Genomic DNA, 24344 nt, shown 5'->3' with positions numbered 1-24344 from the left:
ATATGGAGTGAGAGGGAGAAAGAGGTGATGGAGAACGACTCCTAGGTTTGTGGCTTAGACAACTGGGAAGATCAGGAAGTTGTGATGCATTCTGCTGGAAAGAATTGAGTGGCAGGAGATTTGGAGGACATGAGAGAGAGCATTAAGATTTCAGTTTTGGGCGTACGATGTTTAAGGTGCCTGAGAAACATTCAGGTTTGAGTTATCAAGTAAGCAGTCAGATATTAGCCTCTGGAGCTCAGAAAGGCAATTTTGGCTAGAGATATAAAATTAAGCATCATTGTCAAAAAGATGGTATTTTAAACTGTGACAGTAAATAAAATAACATAGGAGAAAACGTTTCGAGTAGAAAAAGAAGATGATCCAGGTTAGAGGCCTGTGGAAAGCAAACATAAGTGTTTGTAAAGGAGTTGGCCGGTTTGATTGAGGAGTAGCTAAAAGAAAAGAAGAAAAAAAAAGTGCAATGGCAAGAATCCAAAAATAGAGTGTTGCTGGACGGTAAAAATTGTGAACAGGTCTTCTGATAGGCCAGGTAAAACTAAGACTAAATTAGCCAATGGATTTGGCATCATGGAACTCATCAGATGACTCTAGGAAGAGAAGTTACGTAGCTTCAGTAGAGCAGATGAGATTCAGGCTGTAACAGATTTAAGGGTGAATGAGGATGAGAACATGGGTGAAATGTAGACAACACTTTTGTGAACATGGCTGCTAGAGTGTGGATAGATAGCAGTAGCTAGAGGGGATATGGCATCAGGAAACTGACCTTTGTTTTTTGTTTTTTTTTTTTTTGCTTAAGATCTATAGCAATTAATTGTACTAAAATGCTGATGGCGGGCAGGCCACAGTGGCTCAGTAGGCAGAATTCCTGCCTGCCAGACCAAAGACCTGGGTTCGATTTCCAGTGCCTACCCCCACCCCCCCAAAAAAAGAATAAAATGCTGACAGCATCACATCAAAAGGGATAATGCCCTGTGGAAACTTTCAGAGAAGAGTTTCGTAAATTCGATTAGGAAGCCATTCTACTATACAGATTTTCTCATATGTTTAAGTATTTCTGCCTCATTCTTTTTCCTTTCTTTTTTCCTTCTTTACTTCTGTTGTGTTTTTGGAACTCTTCCTCATCTCTTTCCTCTGTCCTCTTCCTCCTCCTCCTCCTTCTTCTTCTTTTTTTTTTTTTTTTTGGTATGGATCCCAATGGAAAATAACTGATGTTTCTTTTTGTGAAAAATTTGGAAAAATTACACCTCAGATTTACTTTCTATTATCTTTTCCCTTTTTATCCAAATTGGACTCTGTGGATCATTATTACAATCCTGTCTTTGCATATGCTTCGACTCCTGATTCGTCTCTTTTTCTGTCGCACCCACCTGAATAAGTCCATCCACCTGCAGTGTTCCTGTCTGAATCTAAGAAACCGAATGTTGCTGAACAAAAAACACATTCAAGCAGATTGAAAGCAGTGTACATTTAGGCAGTTTTTGCTTCATATGAGTTGTTTTATACAAGATTTTGATAAATGATAGTAAGCTCAAATTGTAGTCCCTGAGAAAGAATGTAAAATGCATATGTTTTTTGGGGGGAGATGTCAGATTAGAATTATCTTACATGCGTCTATCTGCTGATAGGCAAAATTCGGAAAAACCTTCCAATGAAATCGATTAGAGATTTGATTTCCTTCTCATGATATCTTGTTGAATAGATATTTTCAGATTACTTTCATAAAAATGCTAACAAAATTCACAATTCCCCTAGCTGTTTAGAGAGAACCTCTGTTCATTCATCCCCATCAGTATGAAGGTGTTTTCCTAGTGGTACTTCACTATTTTCTTTATTTTCATTTTTCTGACTACTCTTGAAGTTGAGCATTTGTAATATATTTATTTGGCATTTGAATTTGCTTGTGTATTATTTATTCATATCACTATTGTGTCTCTTGTCTTAATTTGTAAGAGCAAGTTAGATATTGAAAAAGTGGACCTTATCTTATGCATCACAAACATTTTTCTGATGTATAATTTTCAGATTGCTTTGATTATGATATATGTTGCCATTGAACATTTTTTAATGTTCATTGAATCAGATATGCCTACTTTTCCCACATAGCTTCCATTTATTGTAGTGGCTGAAGAAGGCTCACGAACTTCTATGTTACACATGTAATTTTTGACATTTTTCTGAGATTTTAATTTTTGTAGTGGTATATAGAATGCATCTGGAATTTATTTCTGTGTGTGGCATGAGGCAGGAATACAATTTCAATTTTAGATGAAGGCTGTCAATTGAGAACACAACATTTATTGAATGAACCATGCTCTTCCTAATAAATTGAAGTACTACCTTTGCCATGTGGCACATTTTCATATACACTGGAACCTCTATTTTGAATTCTCTATTCTCTATTCTTTTCCACTAATGTATTTGTTTATTGTAAAGCCAATATCAGCTGTGGAAAATTCCCCAAGAAATTTTTTTCTATAATTCTCTTGGCTATGATTAGATGTTTATTCTTCCATTCTTCTACTCACATTTAAAGATTATTTTATCTAATTCTACTCCTTCCTCCCATAAAAGAATTGGGATGTTCTATAACCCATGACTTAGATATATATAATAGAAAGCACTCCAACAAAATTTAAGCAGAAAGAAGTTTAATATAGGGAATTCGGTTTTTGCAAAATTCATGTAAACTGGCCATCAGGAACAATTTTCATAACTGTCCAACTAGGGGGATCTGCTATTCCTGTCACCATCAGGATGCTGGGGAATTAGAAAGTCACTGAACTAGCTGTTGGCATCTGCAACACACTACCTGAGATCAATCTGGAGTGAAGACTTCAGGAATTGTGGGCTCCTGAGTCATCTCATACTTGCTGGTTCTGCATCAGCAAAAATAGATGTCCTTAATTCCACTGAAATTGCATTATATATTAATTTGGGGAAATTAACTTTGGTGCGCTATTAAGTCTGCTAGTGAATTAATATAAATAGATGTTTCTGGGTATTAAAGGCCCTAGGTCTCAGAAGTATATAGTAAGTTGATTTATTTAAGTCAAATAACAAGTTAGAAACTTTCTGCTCACTCATGTTACAATCACATAAAGGGTAAACTTTCCTGATGTAGTTCTGTGAACAAATATGTCATGATATTTCTTTCTATGTTTAAAAAGTATTACCATGCTATATTTTATCACAGAATTCATCCTCAATAATTAATTTAAAAATGTAGCCTCTGCACTGAAATTATGTGAAGTAAAATATCTAATTTAAAAAAAAGTTAATTAGCATTAAACATTAGACAATGCTAAAATGAAAGAAAACATGCAACAATTTTTCCAAGTGATTTAAAATGTATCTTTAAAATCTTCAAATATGCATATAGTTTTGCAGTTTGAAATATATCAAGATTTTAATTTTTGTTATAGCGCAGTTGAACTAATATTCTAATCATTCACCTGTTTTCCTACACAGTTCTCTAATTTAACATTGTGTTATTTTAAAGTATAATTACAGCCCCAAATTGTATTCACATTTGTGGCTATTTATCTATGTCCATCTCCATCTTTATCTTCATTTCCATCTCTCTCTATTTTCTGTCTATATCCTCTCTTAGCTCTTTCTGTTTATTTAAGCAGAAATTAATTTAAGCAGAAAGAAATTTAATATAGGGAATTAGGTTTTTGCAAAATTCATGTAAACTGGGCCACCAGGAACAGTTTTCATAACTGTCCCATTAGGGGAATCTGCTATTACTGTCACCATCAGGATGCTGGGGAATTAGAAAGTCACTGGACTGGTTGTTCATATAGATATATATGTATTATATATATATATACACACACTGATATCTATATTTATCTATCTATATTGACTCAAAATTGGGCTCTGTCAATTATTGGTCTTGCGACTTTGAGCAAGTTACTTAGCTACTTCAAGATGCAATTTTTTTATACCTGAAATGGGGTAATATATCTATTTTATAGAAGCATCATGATGATTAAATTTAATTCTGCATGTAAAATACCTGGAATATGACAAGTGCTCAGCAAATGGCAAATATTACTTTCAGCATGAGAGTGTTCAACCCTTACTTTTATTTGAAGGAATGTAACTGGCTCATGCTACAAACATTTGAATGACAAGACTAAGAACCTCATATAAATGTTCTTTCCTATTCTCTTGATTAATTTTTCTCTTCACTATATTGAATGCTATAATTTCTCAAATATACATATCTTTGGGTATACACTGCAAGTTGATGAGACATATGTTCTGCTATGAAAACAAATTATATGATAATATATGATTTTAGTTGTTGTCTTCAGGGAAAATAGTTAATGGTTAAAGAATGTTTTTCCTATTTTCATATTTTAATGCTGTTTAGACAACATTTTTCAAAATAAAAATGTGGTTACTTTTTTTCATTTCTTTATTCCTGGAAGAGACTTGGTCCATAACTATATTATATATTACCCAAAATCCAACAAAACTGGATCATATTGAGTTGACTCATTTCTTCATGGCTTTTGTGATGAATGCATTTCTAATATCATAGTATAGGTAATAATAATATTTGATGTTCTTGTATAGGTAATACTTGGCGATATATTCAGACTGGTTAAATTTTGTCTGAAGCAATTTACTACCTATAGGGCATAAATTTATTTAGTGCTTCATCCAAATCTTTGGTCAGGAGAATAATAGAAATATACCTGCCTACCCAGCCCCCTCCCAAGAAAATTTCTAGCTTTGATAAATGTGTGGACAATTAGGACGTATTTGTAATTATGAAAAAGAAAATAGAGACAGTGTTTTTATTTCTCTGATAAAGGTCATTTTGCTGAGAAATTAGCCATTAATACACAGTGCATTTTTGTTTCTTGGGAAAATATAGAAGATTCATTAAAATATGTGTAACATCCATAGGTAATATTTTGTCACTTTGACTCTGTAGAGTCAATTTCTGAACTGATACATACACCAAACCTGAGTTTTGGTTTCTCATTCTGAGTTTGAGGCCTGACTGTATCACTTGGGAGTTCTATGATCTTAGGCAACTCTGTTATGAGGCCTCTATGTACATTGTATTTTTTCATCAGCAAAAGATGAAAGAACATTTAATCATCCTTGGAGCATGGTAGGTACAATGTAATTGATAATTCTAATGGCTGTTGCTGGATGAGTAGGTGACTGGCCAGTGGGACATTAAGATTTATGATATAGACTGTTTTCATCTGGTGACTAAAGCCTGAAACATCTGAACTCACTCTTCTAAGGCTTGTTGCTCCAGTTGTGTTCTGTAGCAAGTGTGTGCCTTGGGAAAAAAGTTTTCTGTGATGAAATAAGTTTTGAGTATGCATGTTAGAACATTCTCATGGTCTGCAGAATTCTGCAAATAACAATGAATCTTCAGTTTCCTCTAATCCATTGTTTCACAAATGTATTTAACCATGGGATGCATTGTCATCTTTTAACAGAGGTAGAAAATAAGTTCTTTGGCACAAAGTTATCATCCCAGTTAAATGGAGATAATTCTTTCAGCCAGCATGTGGTAGCTCTGCTTTAAGCAATGTTTTCCTTGGAGTTATGCATACCATAGTGTAAAGTTCTCATCCTTTCCTGGTGGCCATATTTTGATTGAGTGAGAAGGAGAAGGTTTATGATAGGAATAGAAACTGAAGGGAATATAGAAGTAGGGAAATTTTCATTGGTAGGCTGAGGAGGACACACGCAATTTTCCTGTTTCTTTAATTTCCTTGATTAAACCCTCCTTTTCAGTGGGAAGTTCTGATTATGGGAACTGGGCATGTTAGAGAAAACAGGGAGAAAACCAGAGAGTGTCTATTAGTAAAAGTGAAGTGTGTGAATAAAATGAAAGTAGGAAAGAGAGTTGTACATTTCTAGTATTATTTCTGGGGGGACAGCATTTCAATATGACCACATTAAAGGATTATACTGAATATAACTTATTAAAAGCATAGTACACCTTGAAATTTTTCAGTATACATATGTGCATATGAGAATTCTATGCATACTAATATTTCAAGTGGGTATGTGTAAGTAGTTGATATTTAAATAATGTGTGCATCTGAACTGGTCAAATGATTTTGCAGGTATTTTCTTGTTAGACTATGTAAACATGCTACTTTTTGATAATTGTGTAAATTCTGTAAATAGCATCCAATTGCTTAAATTCTGGGATAATCATTCATCAAAACATTAAAAAATTAAGAGCAATTTGACTACAATGGCTAAAACAGAATATTTACATTTTAGAAATGTCTGTCAATTAAGCATATATTTGAAGAAACATATGGACTGTTAAGAGTCACCCAAGTAAATTATTGCTGAAATATTTGTCTACCTAAAATAACACTAACTGATGTCAATGTAAGTAATTTAGACAGAAAATGCATTTTATGTCTTGAAATTGACTAACTTAATAGGCCATGTAGAAAACAACATTAATCTAGTTATAACTTTTACTACTCAAATACATTGAATGCTCTCTAAGGGAAGGGGTAAATGCTGGCATCCATTCGGCAGAGATATGTACATTAATAGATGCTTCCTGATTAGCTAGTAGAAAGAATGACAGAGTGAGTAGCTAATGAAAAAGGATAAAGAAAGTAGCTATTTCTGAATGCCTTATTTCTGGAGCATTCTGAATGCCTCATTTCAGAATATGCTTGGAGTCCTTATAGCTACCTTAGGATTGCCACATTGGCTTCAACAATCTTTTTCAAATTGCTTGATTTGAAAAGAAGTTTTCTATGATTACAAAAAAAACAAATCAGAGAAAGAAAGCATGTAGACTTTAGCACAGAGAATTTTGAAGCATTTCCCAATACTAAATTAACTTGCAATCTGATAATTAATAAATATAGTCATTTTTACTAAGATTTCTATAAACTTTTAATATAACTTAGACAATTTAGCTGGTTAAAATATCTTTTAGAGCAAATAGAAAAACTAAGCTTATGGTCTAAAATCAAAAGGAATTTAATATCCTCTGTATATGTCTAAAAGATTAATACATTTTATTTTATTTTTCCTTTCTTCTAAGATAATAATGCACATAACTGAATATATGTAATAAAGACTCATGGCATAGGCACTTCTAGATTCTAATTTCCTGTTTACTTCTGATGGTTTCCTTTGTTCAGCTTTGTAGCTTTAAAATATTTAAGATTTAATATTTGCATATGCATTTTAAAGTTAGGTTTGTATGGATTTTTACTGAAGCGTCATTTGTAAATATTTCAATTTTACTATCTCTCTGTATAAAACTATTATACAATGTTTATAAACAAAACATGAGAAAAGAATAGATTATCCTCCTTAAAGACTGTCATTAACCTTAAGAAAGACTGTGAAAAGTTTTCAGCATCATGGGGAATAGTTTTTCAAAGCTTTAGATCAAGTCCTGGCTCTGTCAATAACTGACTTCAACCTTTTACAAGCCATGCAAGATCCTTGATGCCCAGAGGGCATTATATATATATATATATATATATATATATATATATATATATAGAAAGAGAGAGAGAGAGAGAGAGAGAGAGAGAGAGAGGGAGACAACAACATTAATTTTTCAGAGACTCTTTGACTCAAAATAATAATTAAATTAGTATCTCTTATGTTAAAAGAAAATTACTGAATAAATGAAAATAGCTTTCACTAAAAATTTGGAATTGAGGACATTTATAAAGGAAGAGTGGACTATGCAGGGGTAATCATCTTTCCTTTATTCATTCCTCGAATATTTATTCTTGATCTCCTGTGCAGAGTCGAGGGGTGTAAAAAAAGGTGGCTTAAGTTCACTGAGTCTGAATTTGAGTGAAATATGGATGGGACATGCTGAATGGTTTTATTTCTTTTTAACTTTCCCCAAACCCAACATCTGATGGCACCAGCTCCTAGGCCTGCGGAGGTCTGAGTAATTCGATCATGAGAACCAGTAAGCCTCAGCAAACAACAGCTCAAAGTATTTTCTCTAAATACTGGGGGTGACTCCTGGTGCATATCTGCTGTTCCAGAAAGTCATCACTTTTTGCAGAATGCGGTCAAGGGTATAGTCCCCTGGGGTCATGCTTTGCAAATGTCAATCATTCTCATAAGGCCTTCACTAATTTTTAGTTACACTACTCGTCCTCTTGTTGAGGAAACGTTTTTCTTTAGACTGACTTCTTTTTCAACTAAAATATAATATATTTTAAGGATACTTTATCATATCACTACCATAAATGGAAAACCATTATCGCTTGCCATATGTAGAAGGTGACCATATGAATAAACAGATTGAAAACAACATGGTATTGAAATAATTATAATGAGGGGCAGAATCTGGGCATATAGCACACTTTCTTTCTGATAGGGTCGGAGTTCACCAAGTCACAAGAACCCCAAACTGAGACATTGTCCTGGAAATCATCAGGATTAGAGAAGTCTTCTAAAGGGAATACCATTCTCATGCCACGACCCCCTATTACATATGGCCCTCTCTGTGTGCTTCCAGGAGCCGGCATCCCACCCACTGACAGATTTTGTGTTACGAAAACAGATTCACTTTCCAGAAAGTTGAGAGAAAGTTTTATTTATACTTTCTCCGTGTCAGGCACTATGTTAAGTGTTCTCTGTCGTTTATCTCACTTAATCCTTAAAATGACTGATTTCATAAGTGGTGCTATCCATGTTACAAGTGGGAAATCCAGGCTCAGAGAGGTCAACTATTTTGTTTCATGTAATGATAGAACTGGAATTTGAATCCAGGACAGCTTGACACCAGAGCTTGTCTTTTTTACTACTATATGCCACTCTGAAATAAACTCATTTCATTGTTAAACACATACATATATATACACATATCAGAAAGGTATTCCTCCCATATGGACATTTCCAGTATTTTAGTAAATAAAAGAGCAGTAATTTTAATAGAAAAACATGCAACATACAAGGTAATTTTTATATCTGTTTACAGATCAATTTAAAAGCATTGTTTATGAGAAATCAAATAGTGGAGCAGAGTTTCTGAATCAGAATAGTTAAAATTTAGAAAGTTTTGCTATTTTCCAGGTCCTTGGAACTGAAATATCAGGAAGTGAAATATCTCCAATGCTAATTAAATAGCATCTTTAATAACGGGAACCATTAGGGCATTTAAAATTACAGAGGTTGTAATATAAATATGACTAGAATATATTGTAAAATGCTAGATACAAAGAGTACTTTCAGAATGCAGGGCTAATACCTTGCATCTGCTAATGTTTTGCATCCTTAAAGGAATTTTCAACCCCCTAATAATTGACTCTTAGAAAATTCTTCTAATGTATCATTTGCCTTGACTTGAGAAATCTAAACAATGATCATTTGAGCTATTTAATCAGGGTTAACCTGCAATCATTGAGCAAGGAGAAGTAGAAGCTGGAAGGAAACTTGCCATGTATTTCATCTGACGTCAGAAGGCTTTAGAAAAGGAACAGAGGGAACCACATCCATATAAAGTGTCAGATGTTGTGGTTAAGCAGGATGCCCCACTTCCCTCAAAGATGATGCCTATGACCTACAGCTGGGAACCTGTCAACATATTAGCTTACGCGGCAAAGGGGAGGTAAGATTGCAGATAGAAATGAAGATTGCTAATCAACTGGCCTTGAGATGGAGAGATTATCCAGAATTATCCCGTGGGTCCAATGCAATCTCGAGGGTCCTTATAAATGGGGAAGGGAGACAAAACAGGAAGAATCAGAGTGATTAAGTTTGAAAAGACTCGATCTGAGGTTGGGGGCTTGAGATGGAGAAACAAACGGGAACATGATCCAAGAACTATGGACTGCCGTTGAAGACAGGGAGATGGATTCTCCTCGAGAACCTCCAGAGGAAGCTTGCCCTGCCGACACCCTGAGCCCAGACTTCCGGTCTCCAGAACTGTACGATAATTAACTTTGTGTTGTTTTAAGCCACTGAGTGTATGGTAATTTGTTGCAGCAGCAGTAGGAAACTAAAATAAATTTCTAAACACACCTGGATAAAGAGTTGCATGAAGTCCACAGGAGGGACTCGAGCTAGCAGGTGCTCTTGTGCCTTCAGTCTAGTTACATTACTTGATGTAACCATAAAGACATAGGCTTTCATCAATTATGAAGAACGCATCGATGCATCCTTATATAGTCATCTTTGGCAAGATATGTACTTATTCGTCACTAGAACATTTTTCTGGCTTTCACAGTTGTTTTAATAGCCAAATGAAAATGAAGGTCCCTTTATTGTTTGTTCTCATTTAGTGATTTACCAGTTTAATATTCCTTATTTTTAATACTCCTGGCTACTGCTGCTATTACAGCTCTTACTAGTATATATGTGAACATCGGCAAGGTGTTTACTTTCTCCATGCTTCATTTACCACAATTGCAAAATAGGAGAAAAAGAGCACTTTTTCACAGGAGTGTTATGAGGGTAAACTAAATTGATGGCTTCTGGATAACAGTCCCTAAACCAGACATACAGACTGCAAATTTTATCTCTAGGAATTAAGGATCTGTATCTGCCTTTGTCCAGGGGAGAAAAAACTTGCAGTGCAGCCTAGAGGAAGTCCCTTAACCAAGGTTGAAGAGCTTTTGAATGATGGAGTCAGGATTATTCCCTGGTATATCTGACTAAACTTGTACCAGGCTTTAGTGCTAACCGCTCTCTGTCTACTTCCATTATTAAAAGCCCTACTGCATCTGCATGCCTCAAAGGATGAAAGCATATTCTGAGAGAGATGGCAGATTTAGAATACAAGTACTATTCTATTTATTTTATTTTGTTAATGGAATATTTTGAAACCATTTTCTCCTAATAATAAAAATACAGTTAGAGTCAGTTTGGCTTGCCATATGTGGAACCATATGTAATAATTTTAAAAAATATTTTCTGATGGTGCAAGTGATATCTGCACATTGTAGAACATTTGAAGATGGAGAGTTTAAGGCTAAAAATATAATTTATCACAGTCCTCCACTGAGAAATAAATATTGATATTATTTGTCTTGAATTGTATGAGTTTGTGTGCACATACATAAAAGAGTCCTATGTATGGTTTATAATTCTCAGTGTGAATTACACATTAACTCATTTTTGAGTTAGTTAAGGATTTATTGACACTTTATTAACAACATAATTTTTTCACATTAATTCTAGGACAAATAAAGTCAGAAAGTTCTTCAACCACTGATCTAAATGAAACATTTAAAATAAGCTGTCTTGGGGTACAAGGGTAGTTCAGTGGTAGGATACTCGCCTGCCATGCAGGACACATGGGTTTGATTACTGGTCCATGCACTTCGCAAAAAACAAACAAAAATACAACAAATGGTGCTACAATAACAGGATACTCACATGGAAAAATAATGAAGTGTGATCCTGCCACACAGCATACAAAAAAATTAGTTAATTAAAATAAACTGTCTTGCAGTAAATAATTGTACAAATCCATCTTCTTTTAGTAATGTTTAAGTTCCTTTAAGGGCAGGAATTTTTGTTTTAAAATCTTCAGGTATCTTAAAGTCTGAACAATTTATTAACAATAATCATTAAAATATTATTAAATAGTGACATTGAAGTATTATAATGAACATTATAATACTTATGGATGAGCATGTAAAATTCTCCTGTTGACTTTCTAAAAATCTGGTCTTAAATCCAAGTGATGAGTGAGGACTCTAAAATGTTAAGCTAATTGAGGATCAAAGTCATAAAAAGGTAAGGAAGATTATCCTGTTAAATATGACTGGGAACATTAAGAATTTCTAATGAATTAACTCTATCTTCTATCTATCTACCATCTATCTCATCTATAAATATAAGTACTGCTGATTTCCAATTCTGATTACAATTGTAAACTACATTAAGATACAGGATTATCCTCAGAATTAAATAGTAAAATTTTAAATACTAGTATTAACTAACTTGGAGGAAACATTAGTATCTGGGGAGAAAGTCAATATGTGGATGGCTATTTTGCTACACTGTTTAAATGTAAATAATTAAGCAATCAGATTCAATAAATAAAATGGACTACTAAAATTATTTAAGAATAAATTTTTAAATTATTTTCAAAGAATCTTTATATAGTTCCATCTTTAAAATATATATAGTGTAGCACTTCAAGTTTTAATAGATAGTATCCTGGTACATTTTAATAGGAGAGAAGAATACATACACAATTATAATATTTTTCCTGTTTCTTCATGTTCTAAAATCATGTATCTTTGAGAATTCATATTTTTATAAAAATTGTGAATAAATGTCAAATATTAATGAAAACAACCCCATGAGAAATTTCTAATGCTTCATTATTCCAGTTCAGAAAAGCCTTTAGCATTCAATTCTATACAAAATATGAACCAAGGGTAAAGTAATTGAATGTTAATTTTTTTAACTTGTCCATTGTAACCAGGTTAGTGTCTGAATTCTGAGCTGTTAATTTTCCTAATATGACACTTGGAACAGGAGAATTAATACTAATAAAAAAGTCATATTTATAAAAGCTAATATGAGCTGTAATAATCTTTTAAGCAATTTTAATTACTTTCACTTAACTACATACTGTATTTCCCCCCAAATCACAGCCTATATTACTTTTTAAAGTTTCTGATAAATACCATAGACATAATACTCACTTCTGAATTGCAGTCAAATTTTAGATACATAATTTCAAATATGTGTCCTTTGCCAGTAAAGAGGTGATTTGGCCCATTTGACAAACAAAATCACTTTTGTAAGGTAAGGTGGATCTTGAGTAATTTAATAATTTTAGTGCATTGAATCAATCAAATGTGTTCAGTTCCTTAATGAATAGCATAATAAAGCCATCTGTTTTTTTTTTTTTTTTTTTTTAGGGAGGACTAAAGTAGTTTTTTCTCTAATACTTTAAGAATTGAGAGATAAGAATTGTGGCTTTAATCACCAAACATGGTACCAGAAATACTAACAGTATTAAAAAAGACAATTCTACAGCGATTCTCAAACTTGAGTGGACATCTCTGTGCTTAGTTACATGTGATTCTTTCCTGGGCCTCAGTCCGAACACCCACAGACGGTTCTGACACAAGTAGCACTTGACCACATTATGAAAAGAGGATGGAGTCAAAATGGAGCAATGTAGTGTCAAATGCTGTAATAGAATTGAGGACTTTTTAGTGGCACCCGATGTTTTTATTACTCACCATCTTGTAATCTCTACCCAGAAGTCATGTTTACTATATGCAGAGGCCCCAGGAGACTTCCAGTAGCTTCTGGCAATGACAGGAGACACACTTTGTTAAGTGCTATTTCCCTTCTGGCCAAGAATGATTGCAGAAGATGCAGCCTTCAGGCAAGGGGAGGTCACTTGCTTGCTGGTATTGCCTGCAACAAGTGAGTACGGATGTAACTTATTCATTGATTCAGTATGTACATATTTTCTAATACATGGTCATTTCTAATATATTTTATGATCCCACTGGTAAGATGTAAATTTGGAGATAAGATTTCTGCAGAAAATTTTGCTAAAGGTGTGTTCTTACTCAGTTATGCTCTCATAATGTAGTATATGCCATTCTTCACACAACAAAACTAGTGAAAGACATTACTATCTTTAGTGTTATTGAATGTTTGCCAATGTAATTAAATTTCAAGGTCCCACTAAAGTTCCATGACATGGAGTGTATTTATCATGTCCTTACTTTATGAACTTCAGTAATAGAGGCTGAAAAACATTTGTTTGTGTGGTTAGTCCTGCCTAAAGACCATGGAAGGAATTTCAGAGGAAAAACGTGAACTAATTCAATCATTGCTCTCAAGCCATGAGTAACCGTACTCTCTTGACTTTTTGTTTTTACCACCTCCATCTTATGCTTTGGAAAGAAAAGGTAGAAATGGGCAGTAGGGTAAAACAAATAAAAAGGGAAATACCTACATAGTTAACTCTTGCTCAGAATGTGGACAGCAAAATTAGATTTGTCAGAGGAATTGATGTTATTCTCTTTTTAATCTGATCAGCTGATCATATGCTCTTCTCCATTGGGAACTCTGAGGAAGGTACTGCAGTTTTATTTCATTTTCTCAATAATATTGCCTGTGGTATGTTTTGATGCTCAAACCAGAGTTGACATTAGATGATGTGAATTTAAAAGCCCAGATCTGTGGCTTACCAGTGGTGTGAACTTGGGAAAGTCTTTCAAACTTTCCAGCTTATGTTTCTTCAAGTTTCAAATTTTGTTTTTGAGTTGACTTAGAATATTTTTTTTGTAAGACTATAACTCTATGAATTGTATAGAACACACCATGTATTCATTTGAATTCACTTTGTATATTATTACTATTGGATGGAATTTCAGTATTGTTACTTAGAATTGTGATATATTTACACTCAAGGATTGGGCTCATTTTCAGTAAAAGAAAACTCAGGTTTTATTGGGAATGGGGATGCAGGGGACTAATAATTATCCCTATTCCATGCTTGAGTTGTTCGGCATTTAGTGATAAGACAAAAAACAAGGCAAAGGGAAATCAAATATTGCCTTTATTATTGATAAAACTGATAGGGACAAACATGGCTTGTATCTGCAAGAAAGTGGAATTTGTCCATCAATAGGTGAATGAATAAACAAAATGTGGTATACCATCATACAATGGAATAGTATTTGGCTGTAAAAAGAATGGAGTTATAATGAATGCTACACCACGGATGAATCTTGAAGACATCATGTTGAGTGAAATGAGTCGCACACTAAAGAATAAATATTATAAAGTCTAATATACGAAATATTTAGATTAAGAAAATTCATAGTCAGAAAGCAGAAAAGTAGTTTCTAGGGTTGGGATTGAGGGGAATGGGGAGTTATCGCTTTATGAGTTTTGTTATGGGATGACAAATAATGGTATGGAAATAGTGGAGAAAGTTACACAGTATTGTCAAAGTACTTAATGCCAAAGAATTAGAATTGTTCACTTAAAATGTTTATTTTTTTTATGATATATGTATATTTATCAGAATTAAAAATGAGTGGAGAAAAAAAGAAAATAAAAATTTAGGGCAGGCCAGGGTGGCTCAGCTGGCAGAATTCTCACCTGCCATGCTGGAGACCCAGGTTCAAGTCCCAGTGCCTGCCACGCGAAAAAAAAAAAAAAGAAAAAGAAAAAGAAAGAATGATTTTTAGAAAGAGACTATGCGGATGGTAATAATACCATATTTCACTGATTTCTGACACTTATTTTGTATAAAAATGATTTTTGTTTGTCCTTCACTATAGCTGAAAAACATAATCCTAAAGTGCATTGATACCCTCTTGCACTTGAAAGATAGAATAAAGTTAAATAACATATTGTTTTAGTTTGCAAGCTGCTGGAATGCGGTATACCAGAAACAAAACGGCTTTTAAAAAGGGGAATATATTAAGTTGCAATTTTACATTTCTAAGGCTATGAAAATGTCCAAATTAAGGCAAGGCTTTGAAAATGCCCATATTAAGCTACCATCAAGAGGTTTCCTTCAATTAAAAAAGGCCAGTGAATGTGGGATTTCTCTCTCAGCTGGAGGGGCACATGGCAAAGTCTGATAGCTTTTTCTCCCAGCTTCTTGTTTCATGAAGCTCTCCCTGGGGTGTTTTCCTTCTGCACATCTCCAAAGGTCTCTGGCTGTGTGGGCTTTAAAGCTTTTTCCAAAGTACTTCCCTCTTAAAGGGCTCTGGTAAGCAACCCCACCATGAATGGGTGGAGACATATCTCCATAGAAACAACCAGAAATATTCCACCCAGCAATAATGAATGCTGATTAAAGGAAATGGCTTTTCTGGGATACACAACAGATTCAAACAAGCACACTTATTTACAGAGATTTCCCATAAAGAAGATTCTGGCAAATGGCCTTGAGGGCAGGTAATTTACTTAGAGAATGAGCCCAGGAAGCACTACTGATAGAATGGGGAATGTGAGACCTGAAAGGAGAAAAGCCAATAGAGTGTGTATTAGTGAGCCGAATAAAGCTTTGGGCAATTTTAATTTAAGATCACTAGGGACCCTCTGATTACCATGTAGAATATAATTCAGAGTTGCTGCCCAGTAGAATGAGAAAATTGAGTTATTTGCACATTTACTTCCATTCATCGCTGGCTGAGTGTTGCATCCCAACCCTCTGTGCACAAAATCCCCAGCAGCCCAGAGTCGCCTGGTGCACAGGCTGAGCACAGCACCTGAGAAAGTCCTCAGAGAGCAAAGCAGAAGCAGAAGTGGTCAGTGTGCTTAGTAAGTGACCATCCAGCTGTAGCTGGTGGGCCACAGAGATGCAAGATGTTTATCAGCAGCATCTGCTATATGACTCTATATATGAAGTGTACAGGAAACATTGGTGCTTTTTGCCACTATGAATAAATGAAATTACCCATCTTTCCTAGAGGAGAAATGTGACTTCAAGTGCAATTTCACTACCCTAACATCTTTGGGAAATTGCCAGTTCTGTTTCCCTTTATACTAGAAATAACAGTCTAAAGCCAATTCAGTTATACTTACTGTATCATTTCAGTAATGATATATTTGCATGTGTATGTGATTGTATCAAAATTGATGTTCATGTTATCATTACTGAATCCATTATGGCTATAACTCATTTCTTTGTAATTTTCTGCTTTCTTTTATTCTGCACTTTGGTTATTAGTAAGAGAAATGCAATATTGGAAAGATATATCATGCAATCTTTCGCTATTATACACAATCAAAATATGGGTAAGAGATTAGATCTTATTCAAAAAATAAGAAAATATGCCATTTGATGTTGTGCGTATGTAATAAGAAAGATTTTGATCTATGATTGTCTCATTGTTTTGGTAATATGTGGTATAATCTGTCTTCTGTGTGAAATCAATTATTGATATAAATTATTTATAGACTCTTCTTTGAGTTTAAGCATTCATTATACTATTTTGTGAGATAAATAAATAATTAATGCATTTTTATTGAGTCTGAAATACTTTACAGTAAATTTATAAAAATTAACGTGGCTCTATTTTGTTCCTACAAAACCATTGTATAATGCTGTCATTTACTTTATGTTGCTAGACTGGAGATTTACATTTTAATTAATTTTTTCACAGGTTTAATTGCATCTTCATGAGTAATTTCTCTTTATTAAGATGAAGTTTTCCAGGAATAACAATTTTGTATTTCTGTGTTTCAGATTCATCATTTATTGCTTCTTTTCCCAGCCTATAAAAGTTGACCCATCTTAATAACAATAGCCCTCTATTTAAAAAGCTTTTATTAATTGTTTCGTTTATACTCAACATGGTTTCATAGGGAGAGATTGGATGACAGCAGAAAGATCAATTACTGTCTTTGTGGTCCTTGTAAGTTATTTATCTTCTCTGAAACTCAGAGTGGTCATCAGTATTAAAAAAGTAGAGTTTTATGAGAATTGCATGAAAATTAAATAAGGTAATTCATGTTAAATTCTTAGGAACATGCCTGGCACATGGCAAACCTTGGCAGATAATAATCGAGAATATTAAACAATCTTTTTTTCATTTAATGTATTTATTAAATGTTAAGACACAGTCAGAAGGCACCCTAGGGTTCAAAACTTCCTAAGATGCCAGGAAATAGAATTGAACAGGAAATTCACAACAATCACGAATAGACAAAAGCATATATTACAAGAATAAGAATGCCAAAATAGACTTCTATGCTGTGAATCTTTAATATTAGCCCCAAAACTCAATGTCCAGAAAGGATACCACACCTCTAGAGTAATAATTTACTTTGAATATGATAACATTTATTACTTTTTACTTAATACATACAGAAAGTATGCTCTTTGTAAGAACAAAAATAGACTATTGGAAATCAAAACAAAGAGAAACTCACCTGTAAAGCTATCTTCCAGAGATAGTTATTTTAACATTTTTAATATTGCTTTTTAGATATATATATAGACAGAATTACATATGTTTGTGTAATAGAAGTATGATCATGCTAACATACTATATTATGATTGGCATTTTAAATCACAGGTATCTTAGCAAATTTCAATATCAATAAATATATTTCTACACTATTTTAAATATATGTATAATATTTCATTGATCATTGAATATAAGTAACCATTTATTCATTTGCCCCCCCCCCCTTATAGACTAATTAGATGGCCAAGTGACTTTTACTAAGATAAATGGCACACATCTGGACTGGTTTTGAGGGATAACCTTTTAGAAAAGGAACTGCTGTGTCCTAGAGCATGCACATTTTTCAAGCTTTTTCTATGTGTTAGCACATTCCTCTTAGGGAAAGGCGAAGAGCAACTTCCCCAAGCAGCACCTGAGAATGTCAGTGTGTACACACAATCAGTAATGAGTACATAGGTTCATGATAATTTGACCTAACCTAATTTGTACATTTTGTTATGTAAAATTACAATGAAATGATACATACTCACGCATAATTTTCACATTGCCATTTTGAAAAGGTTACAATAACACATACGTGATGTATCTCAACAAAATTGCATTTAAAAGAAAAAAAGAAGGCTCAATTTTCCACTTTTTGACAAAATGGCCACAGAGTACTGAGAAAGACTGATTGTATAGTTTTCTTGGAAAGTTTTGGAAGACAGGCTGTGATTGTCTCTACACATCATATCATTGTCTGTCTAGTTTGATACCCAGCCAAATATAACAGGGAAGTGTTAAGTCTGTCCTGAGTATATCCTCATAGCTTATTCTAAAGTTTTGTTGACTTTAATTTTATAGTAAAAAAGTAAGTTCTTCTGTGTGAGCCCAAAGGAAGAGATGCTTATTTTGCCAAATATTTAAATTTTCTGTAGCACACTATCTAATTTGACCTGTCTGGTCAGTTTATTTAAACAACCTAATTACATGGAACCTAGAATAGGGAGGTAAATCTTATTATTCTGTACAGCTTTTTGTAATACCCTGATACATTCCAGGGTCTTTTAGACAGGAAATAAAATGTAACCCTGAGAACTGGAAGAAAAATGTGGAACTGTTAAACTTCCCCACCTGGGAGATTCTTGATATTCTCTTAAGCCCTAGGGGCTCCCAATTTAATAAGCCAAGCCCTGAATCATGAGGTTAGCCCTCAAGAAACTTATTTCTGTAATGATGAAGCTAAACCTACTTCTGAGTATGCCTATAAGTCATCTCTTTTGTTGTTCTGATGTGGACCCTCTCTTTAAGCCAAACCCTACAAATAAACTCACTACCATTCCTCCATGACATGACTTCCAGGGTGTAAGTGTCCCTGACATGGTGGGGCATGACTTCTAGGGGCGAAACTGGCTCTGGCTTTGTGGAATTTGGAATGACTTCTTGACCAAAAAGGGGAAGAGAAATGAAGCAAAATAAAGTTTCAGTGGCTGAGAGATTTCAAATAGGGTCAAGAGGCTTTTCTGGAGGATACTCTTATGCAAGCTTCAGCCAAACCTCTACTGTATGCCAAGCCTTTGCAACCAATAGTATTCCTGAAAACCTAAATACCTTGGGCTCTATCCAAGACTCTATAAAAGTTTTACCTATTAAGTTTATTTTTACGGAAACTTAAAGCCTCCAAATAGCTCCTATGCCAGATAAGCCCTGAAACCCAGAGGTAACAGTTTCTCCAAGAGCATCAACTAGTTACATTCCTCTGCCTCATAATGTCAACACGTCTTTTTGGCATGAAGAAGTTAGAATAGTCATTGACTAGGTACTACTGAAGATTGAGAGAACAATCAAATAAGAGGGAGGAGTTGCAACCGAGAAGTTAAGATTTAAGAAATGAAGATGACTCCTAACTCATTATATAGTTATTTCTTTTTAGTTTCTTGTGTATTAGAATGGCCAGAAAGAAATATCTGAAATTGCTGAACTGTAATCTAATAGCCTTGATCTTTGATAATGATTGTTTAACTATATAGCTTCCATCTTGTGACCCTGTGATTGTAAAAACGTTGTGACTAACACTCTCTTTATCCAATGTATGGCTAAATAAAATAAAGATATGCATAAAAAATAGATAGGGAATATGAGAAAAATACCCCTACATAAAAGGTGGACAGTAGTTAATAGTACTAATAACCTTTCAACAATTGTAACAAATGTAATTACTGTTAAAAATAGTAGAATTACAAAAAATGTGCTATCCTCAATTGTGACAAATTTTCCTCAATGATGCAAGTGTTGGTGGTGAGAGGTGTATGGGACTCCTGTAGTATGTACGATTGTTATGTAAATCCACAGCTTCTCTAATAAAAAAATTATAAAAAAGAAGTAAGTTCTTTAAATTCTTCCTAGATAACCATAGTCTTGGAATGCATCTTCTGTTCTGTATTTTTCATTTTCTTTGAGAGGAGTCCAGTCTTTCAATAAGATTTCACATACTTCCATACTTGAGATGACCTTAAAGGCTGTTAGTATTGAAATATTTAGCCCCTGACACTACAGAAAAATCTGTTTTCATCCCTTAAAAATGTTATTGTGTTCTCTGCTGTTAGGGTTTAAAATTGTAGGCTCTAAAGACAAACTGCTTTGGAATCCTGACTGTACTACTGCTTAAGTGTTCCCATCTGTAAAATGGATATAACATTAGTACTTACTTAATAAGGTAATTTTGAGAAGTAAATGACATCACATATGTAAAACTCTTAGCGACCTAATTTTTTTAAGCACATGATCATTTAAATTATTATTAACTTAATTTACTCCAATTGTTTTTTAACTATGCAACAACTTACTTTGGCTAACTATGAGCAAACCCTCCATCTACTGTTCCTTAAACATTAAAGCATAAATACTGAATTATGGTACCATATTTGTGTTTTTTCAACAGTATTTATTTAACATCCAGACTGGGTGATATGCTATACAGTGAATAGCAGAACCATACTGATGATTCATACATAACTTGTGTATGATTGCCATATGTTTTCTGCCAGATGTTTTCTCTCGTTCTGTATGTATAATATAACAATATTTATTGAGTATCTCTTCAAGAAATTGTGCTAGGCATTATAAAGGAATCAAAGATTTGAATGATAAAACATCTGTCCTTGTAGATATAATTTATATCATGAGAAAGGACAGAAGTTCTCATAATCATTATGTGTTAGTTGTCACATCAGTGGTATAGAAAACACATGCTCAATATCCAGAGAAAAAAGATGACTATGTATTAAAAGAGTTTTGGTGTTGTGTTCTTTGTGCTCATGATAATGTCTTACAAATTGTTTTAAAGGATAGTGTGTCAGTGAGGCTTCTCCGGAGAAACAGAATCAGCATGTTATAAATATATCTCTCTGTGTGTATATATATAAATTTATAATAAATTGGCTCATACAGTTGTGGTGGGGGGAGAAGGTCTGACATGTGTGAATTTGTAACGTAGGCTGAAGATTAGAAATTCCAGTGTCAATGATGAATTCTTGAATCAGAATATTCTAAGCTGTTAACTCAAGAAGAAGGGAGGGGTATCAGTTTTGAAACAGAATCACTTTTAATCCCTGGAAGCCTCAGTTCTTATTGTTAAGATCTTGTTCTAATTTGAGAGTTTCTGGAACGTGATGTACCAGAAATGGAACAGCTTTTAAAAAGGGAAATTTATTAAGTTGCAAGTTTACAGTTTTAAGGCCATGAAAATGTCCAAATTAAGGCAAGCTAGGGAAATGTCCAAATTAAGGCACCCAGAGAAAGACACCTTGGTTCAAGGAGGCCAATGATATTTGAGGTTTCTCTCTCAGCTGGGAGGGCACATGGCGACATCTGCTAGCTTTCTCTCCTGGCTTCTTGTTTCATGAAGCTCCCCTGGGGGAGTTTTCCTTCTTCATGTCCGCAGGTCTCTCATTGTGTGGACTCTGTTGGTTCTGGTTGTTCTGTCGGTTCTGGTGGTTCTAAAGCTTTTTCCAAAATGGTTCCCTATTAAAGGGCTCCAGTAAACAACCCCACTTGAATGAGTGGAGATACATCTCCATAGAAACCATCCAATCAAAAGTCACCACCCCACAATTGGGTGGGTCACATCTCCATGGAAGAAATAAAAAAGCTCCCACCCAGCAATACTGAATGAGGATTAAAAAACTTGGCTTTCTGGGGCACACGACAGATTCAAACTGGCATAGATCCCCAATTTATTGAAATCAATGTTACTCACAGTATGGTGGGTAATCTTTTCTTGAGGTCAACTGATTGTAAAATGCTAATCCCATCTATGAAACACCTCTACAGTAATAATTATGCCAGTATTGGACCCAACAACTGGAGATGATTACCTAGACAAATCGGCACATATGGATTCTTTATTGATTTTTAAAATAATGCATGCTTAATGTAAAAATGTAAGCAATATGAAAGCATGAAAAAAGGCTACAAATCTCTCCAAGTACTATCTGCCATAAACCAAATGGTGTTAACAATGATGGGATTATTTTAAGGATTGTCATTTAATTAAAAATTAGATTATGTCCTGTATGCTACTTTCAGATAAAAATAATACTGAAGGATGTACTGATCTTCAGATAATGCTGTAACTCTAGGCCCTTTGAACAGCTGTTATTCTAGAACTTTATTTTGATACTATTAATTTATTTTTATTGAAGTATAATTTACACAATCTAAGGTACACAGATCAATAAATGTTTATATGTGTATACATTTATCACCCAGACCAAGATATAGAATATTTCCAGGACCCCAGTAGGCTCACTTATGCTGACTTTCATTCAATAATTCAACCCTTACATATAACCGCTCTTCTGATTTATATCACCTTGGATCAGATTTTCTTTTTCTGAACTTTATGTAAATGCATTCATGCAGTACACACTCTTCTGTGTCTGATTTTTTCCATTATCTTTTTTATTACATGTTGCAGTTATAATTTTTTCATGCTGTTCAATATTCTATGAATTTTTTTTGTAAGAACACTCTTATAATTGTTACTATAATCTGTCTTGAAATTTCTCTGAAGAAATCTAAGACTAACATGATAATTTCTCTTTGTAGATGACTTGCTTTTCCTTTCCAGGTATATTAAGAACTTTTATAATTACTACTAAACCAAGAGAAATTTAATCAAGATATGCTTTCTCTCAAAACTTCCTGGAACATGATTGTACTTCATTGATGCTTAGACCTGGTTCCTTTTACTTTCTTTACTTCAGGGATACTTGAAATTATGTTTTAAAGTACTTCAATAAGACTTGTTTTCTTCTACTTCAGGTTTTTGGGTTATGCTTATATTGAATCTTTTCTTTTTTAAATCTCTTTTCTCTGTATATTATATTCTCACCAATTGCTTTAATCTCTATTTTATTTACTATGAAAATATCAAGCTTTTCTTTTAGACTAGAAATTAAAATATCATCTGTATCTAATTCAGTTGTTGACTTTTCTAATTTATCACCTTAGCAATGGTGTTTTGGGGCTCTCAGTTCATCTCCTTGCATTATTCTCTTTCACATTATTTATTTTAAAAATGAAAACACCTTGGACTCTGTTTTTTTTTAATCTATGTTTTTTTAATACTATAAAGGACTTAAATGGAGAGTTTTTATTTTTTTCTAATGATTCCCACTACATTTTTACATGCTTTCTCTGTTATTATTATTATTGTTTTGTTAACACTATTTGCCATTGTTTTCCCCCCATAATAATTACCAATTACTTATCGTTTTTTTCCTTTTTTAACTTTTTCATAAAAGTTAAGGCTTTTACTTGCTTAACATGTTGTGAGCAAATTATCCTTTAAATTCCCTTCCTTATCTTATCTGGGGTTTTAAATTTCCCCCTCCAAACTATAGTTTGAGAGAGCAAAATCTGTATCAGTTTTCCGTGGCCTCAGAGAAAAGGGGAGAAGAAGGAAAGTTTGCCTGTGTGAAGATCTGGTTGGAGGTCCTGAGTACTAGCTAATGAAATCCTGTTTAACGTCCTCTGCAAGGACCATCTCCTCTGGAATGTGTGTGTTTGAGTTCTGTGGACTTTGGCTGGTTTTCCTAACGCAGTTTTGAGCCTTGCCAAGTGAAGGGTTCTAAGAGACTTTTGCAGTCACCCTGTGATCACTTTATTGGAAAGAAAGAGACCCACGAGTACCCTGAGGGTTTTGAAGATTCACGTTTCTTCACCAGTGCTGGTCCTGGGGCAAGAGATAGGTTTAGGATGAATACTGCACCCACAACTTTTCTATTTGTTTCTCTGACTTCAAATTTTTAGTCAAAGGCATAAAATTGTACCCGTTTGTTTTGGTTTCGGCTATTGAATTTTTTCTTTCTTTTAAAAAGAAAACATTCATTTTGTTTGTTTTGTTGGGTACTGGGGATGGAAATTCTGTGATATGACCTTATA

General features: G+C 33.9%; 1 protein-coding gene across 4 annotated transcripts in view; it reads left to right on the top strand.

Moving 5' to 3' along the window:
- The window catches only part of BANK1 (B cell scaffold protein with ankyrin repeats 1), a 327436-nt gene that overhangs the window by 7351 nt on the left and 295741 nt on the right, over nt 1–24344 (top strand). The window contains exon 1 of one of the 4 annotated variants that reach the window (XM_077142681.1): nt 12272–13398. The exons of the other annotated variants lie outside the window; for them this stretch is intronic. Coding sequence (XP_076998796.1) covers nt 13332–13398 — 67 coding nt within the window. The 5' untranslated portion in view covers nt 12272–13331. Of the gene's footprint in view, nt 1–12271; nt 13399–24344 lie in introns of those variants that run through there. 4 annotated transcript variants of the gene reach the window in all.

The sequence above is a fragment of the Tamandua tetradactyla genome, chromosome 24, assembly GCF_023851605.1.
Source record: "Tamandua tetradactyla isolate mTamTet1 chromosome 24, mTamTet1.pri, whole genome shotgun sequence".
NCBI classification, from domain to species: Eukaryota; Metazoa; Chordata; class Mammalia; order Pilosa; family Myrmecophagidae; genus Tamandua; species Tamandua tetradactyla.
Note: the sequence above shows the minus strand (reverse complement) of the source record. Positions and strands in the feature narration are given on the sequence as shown.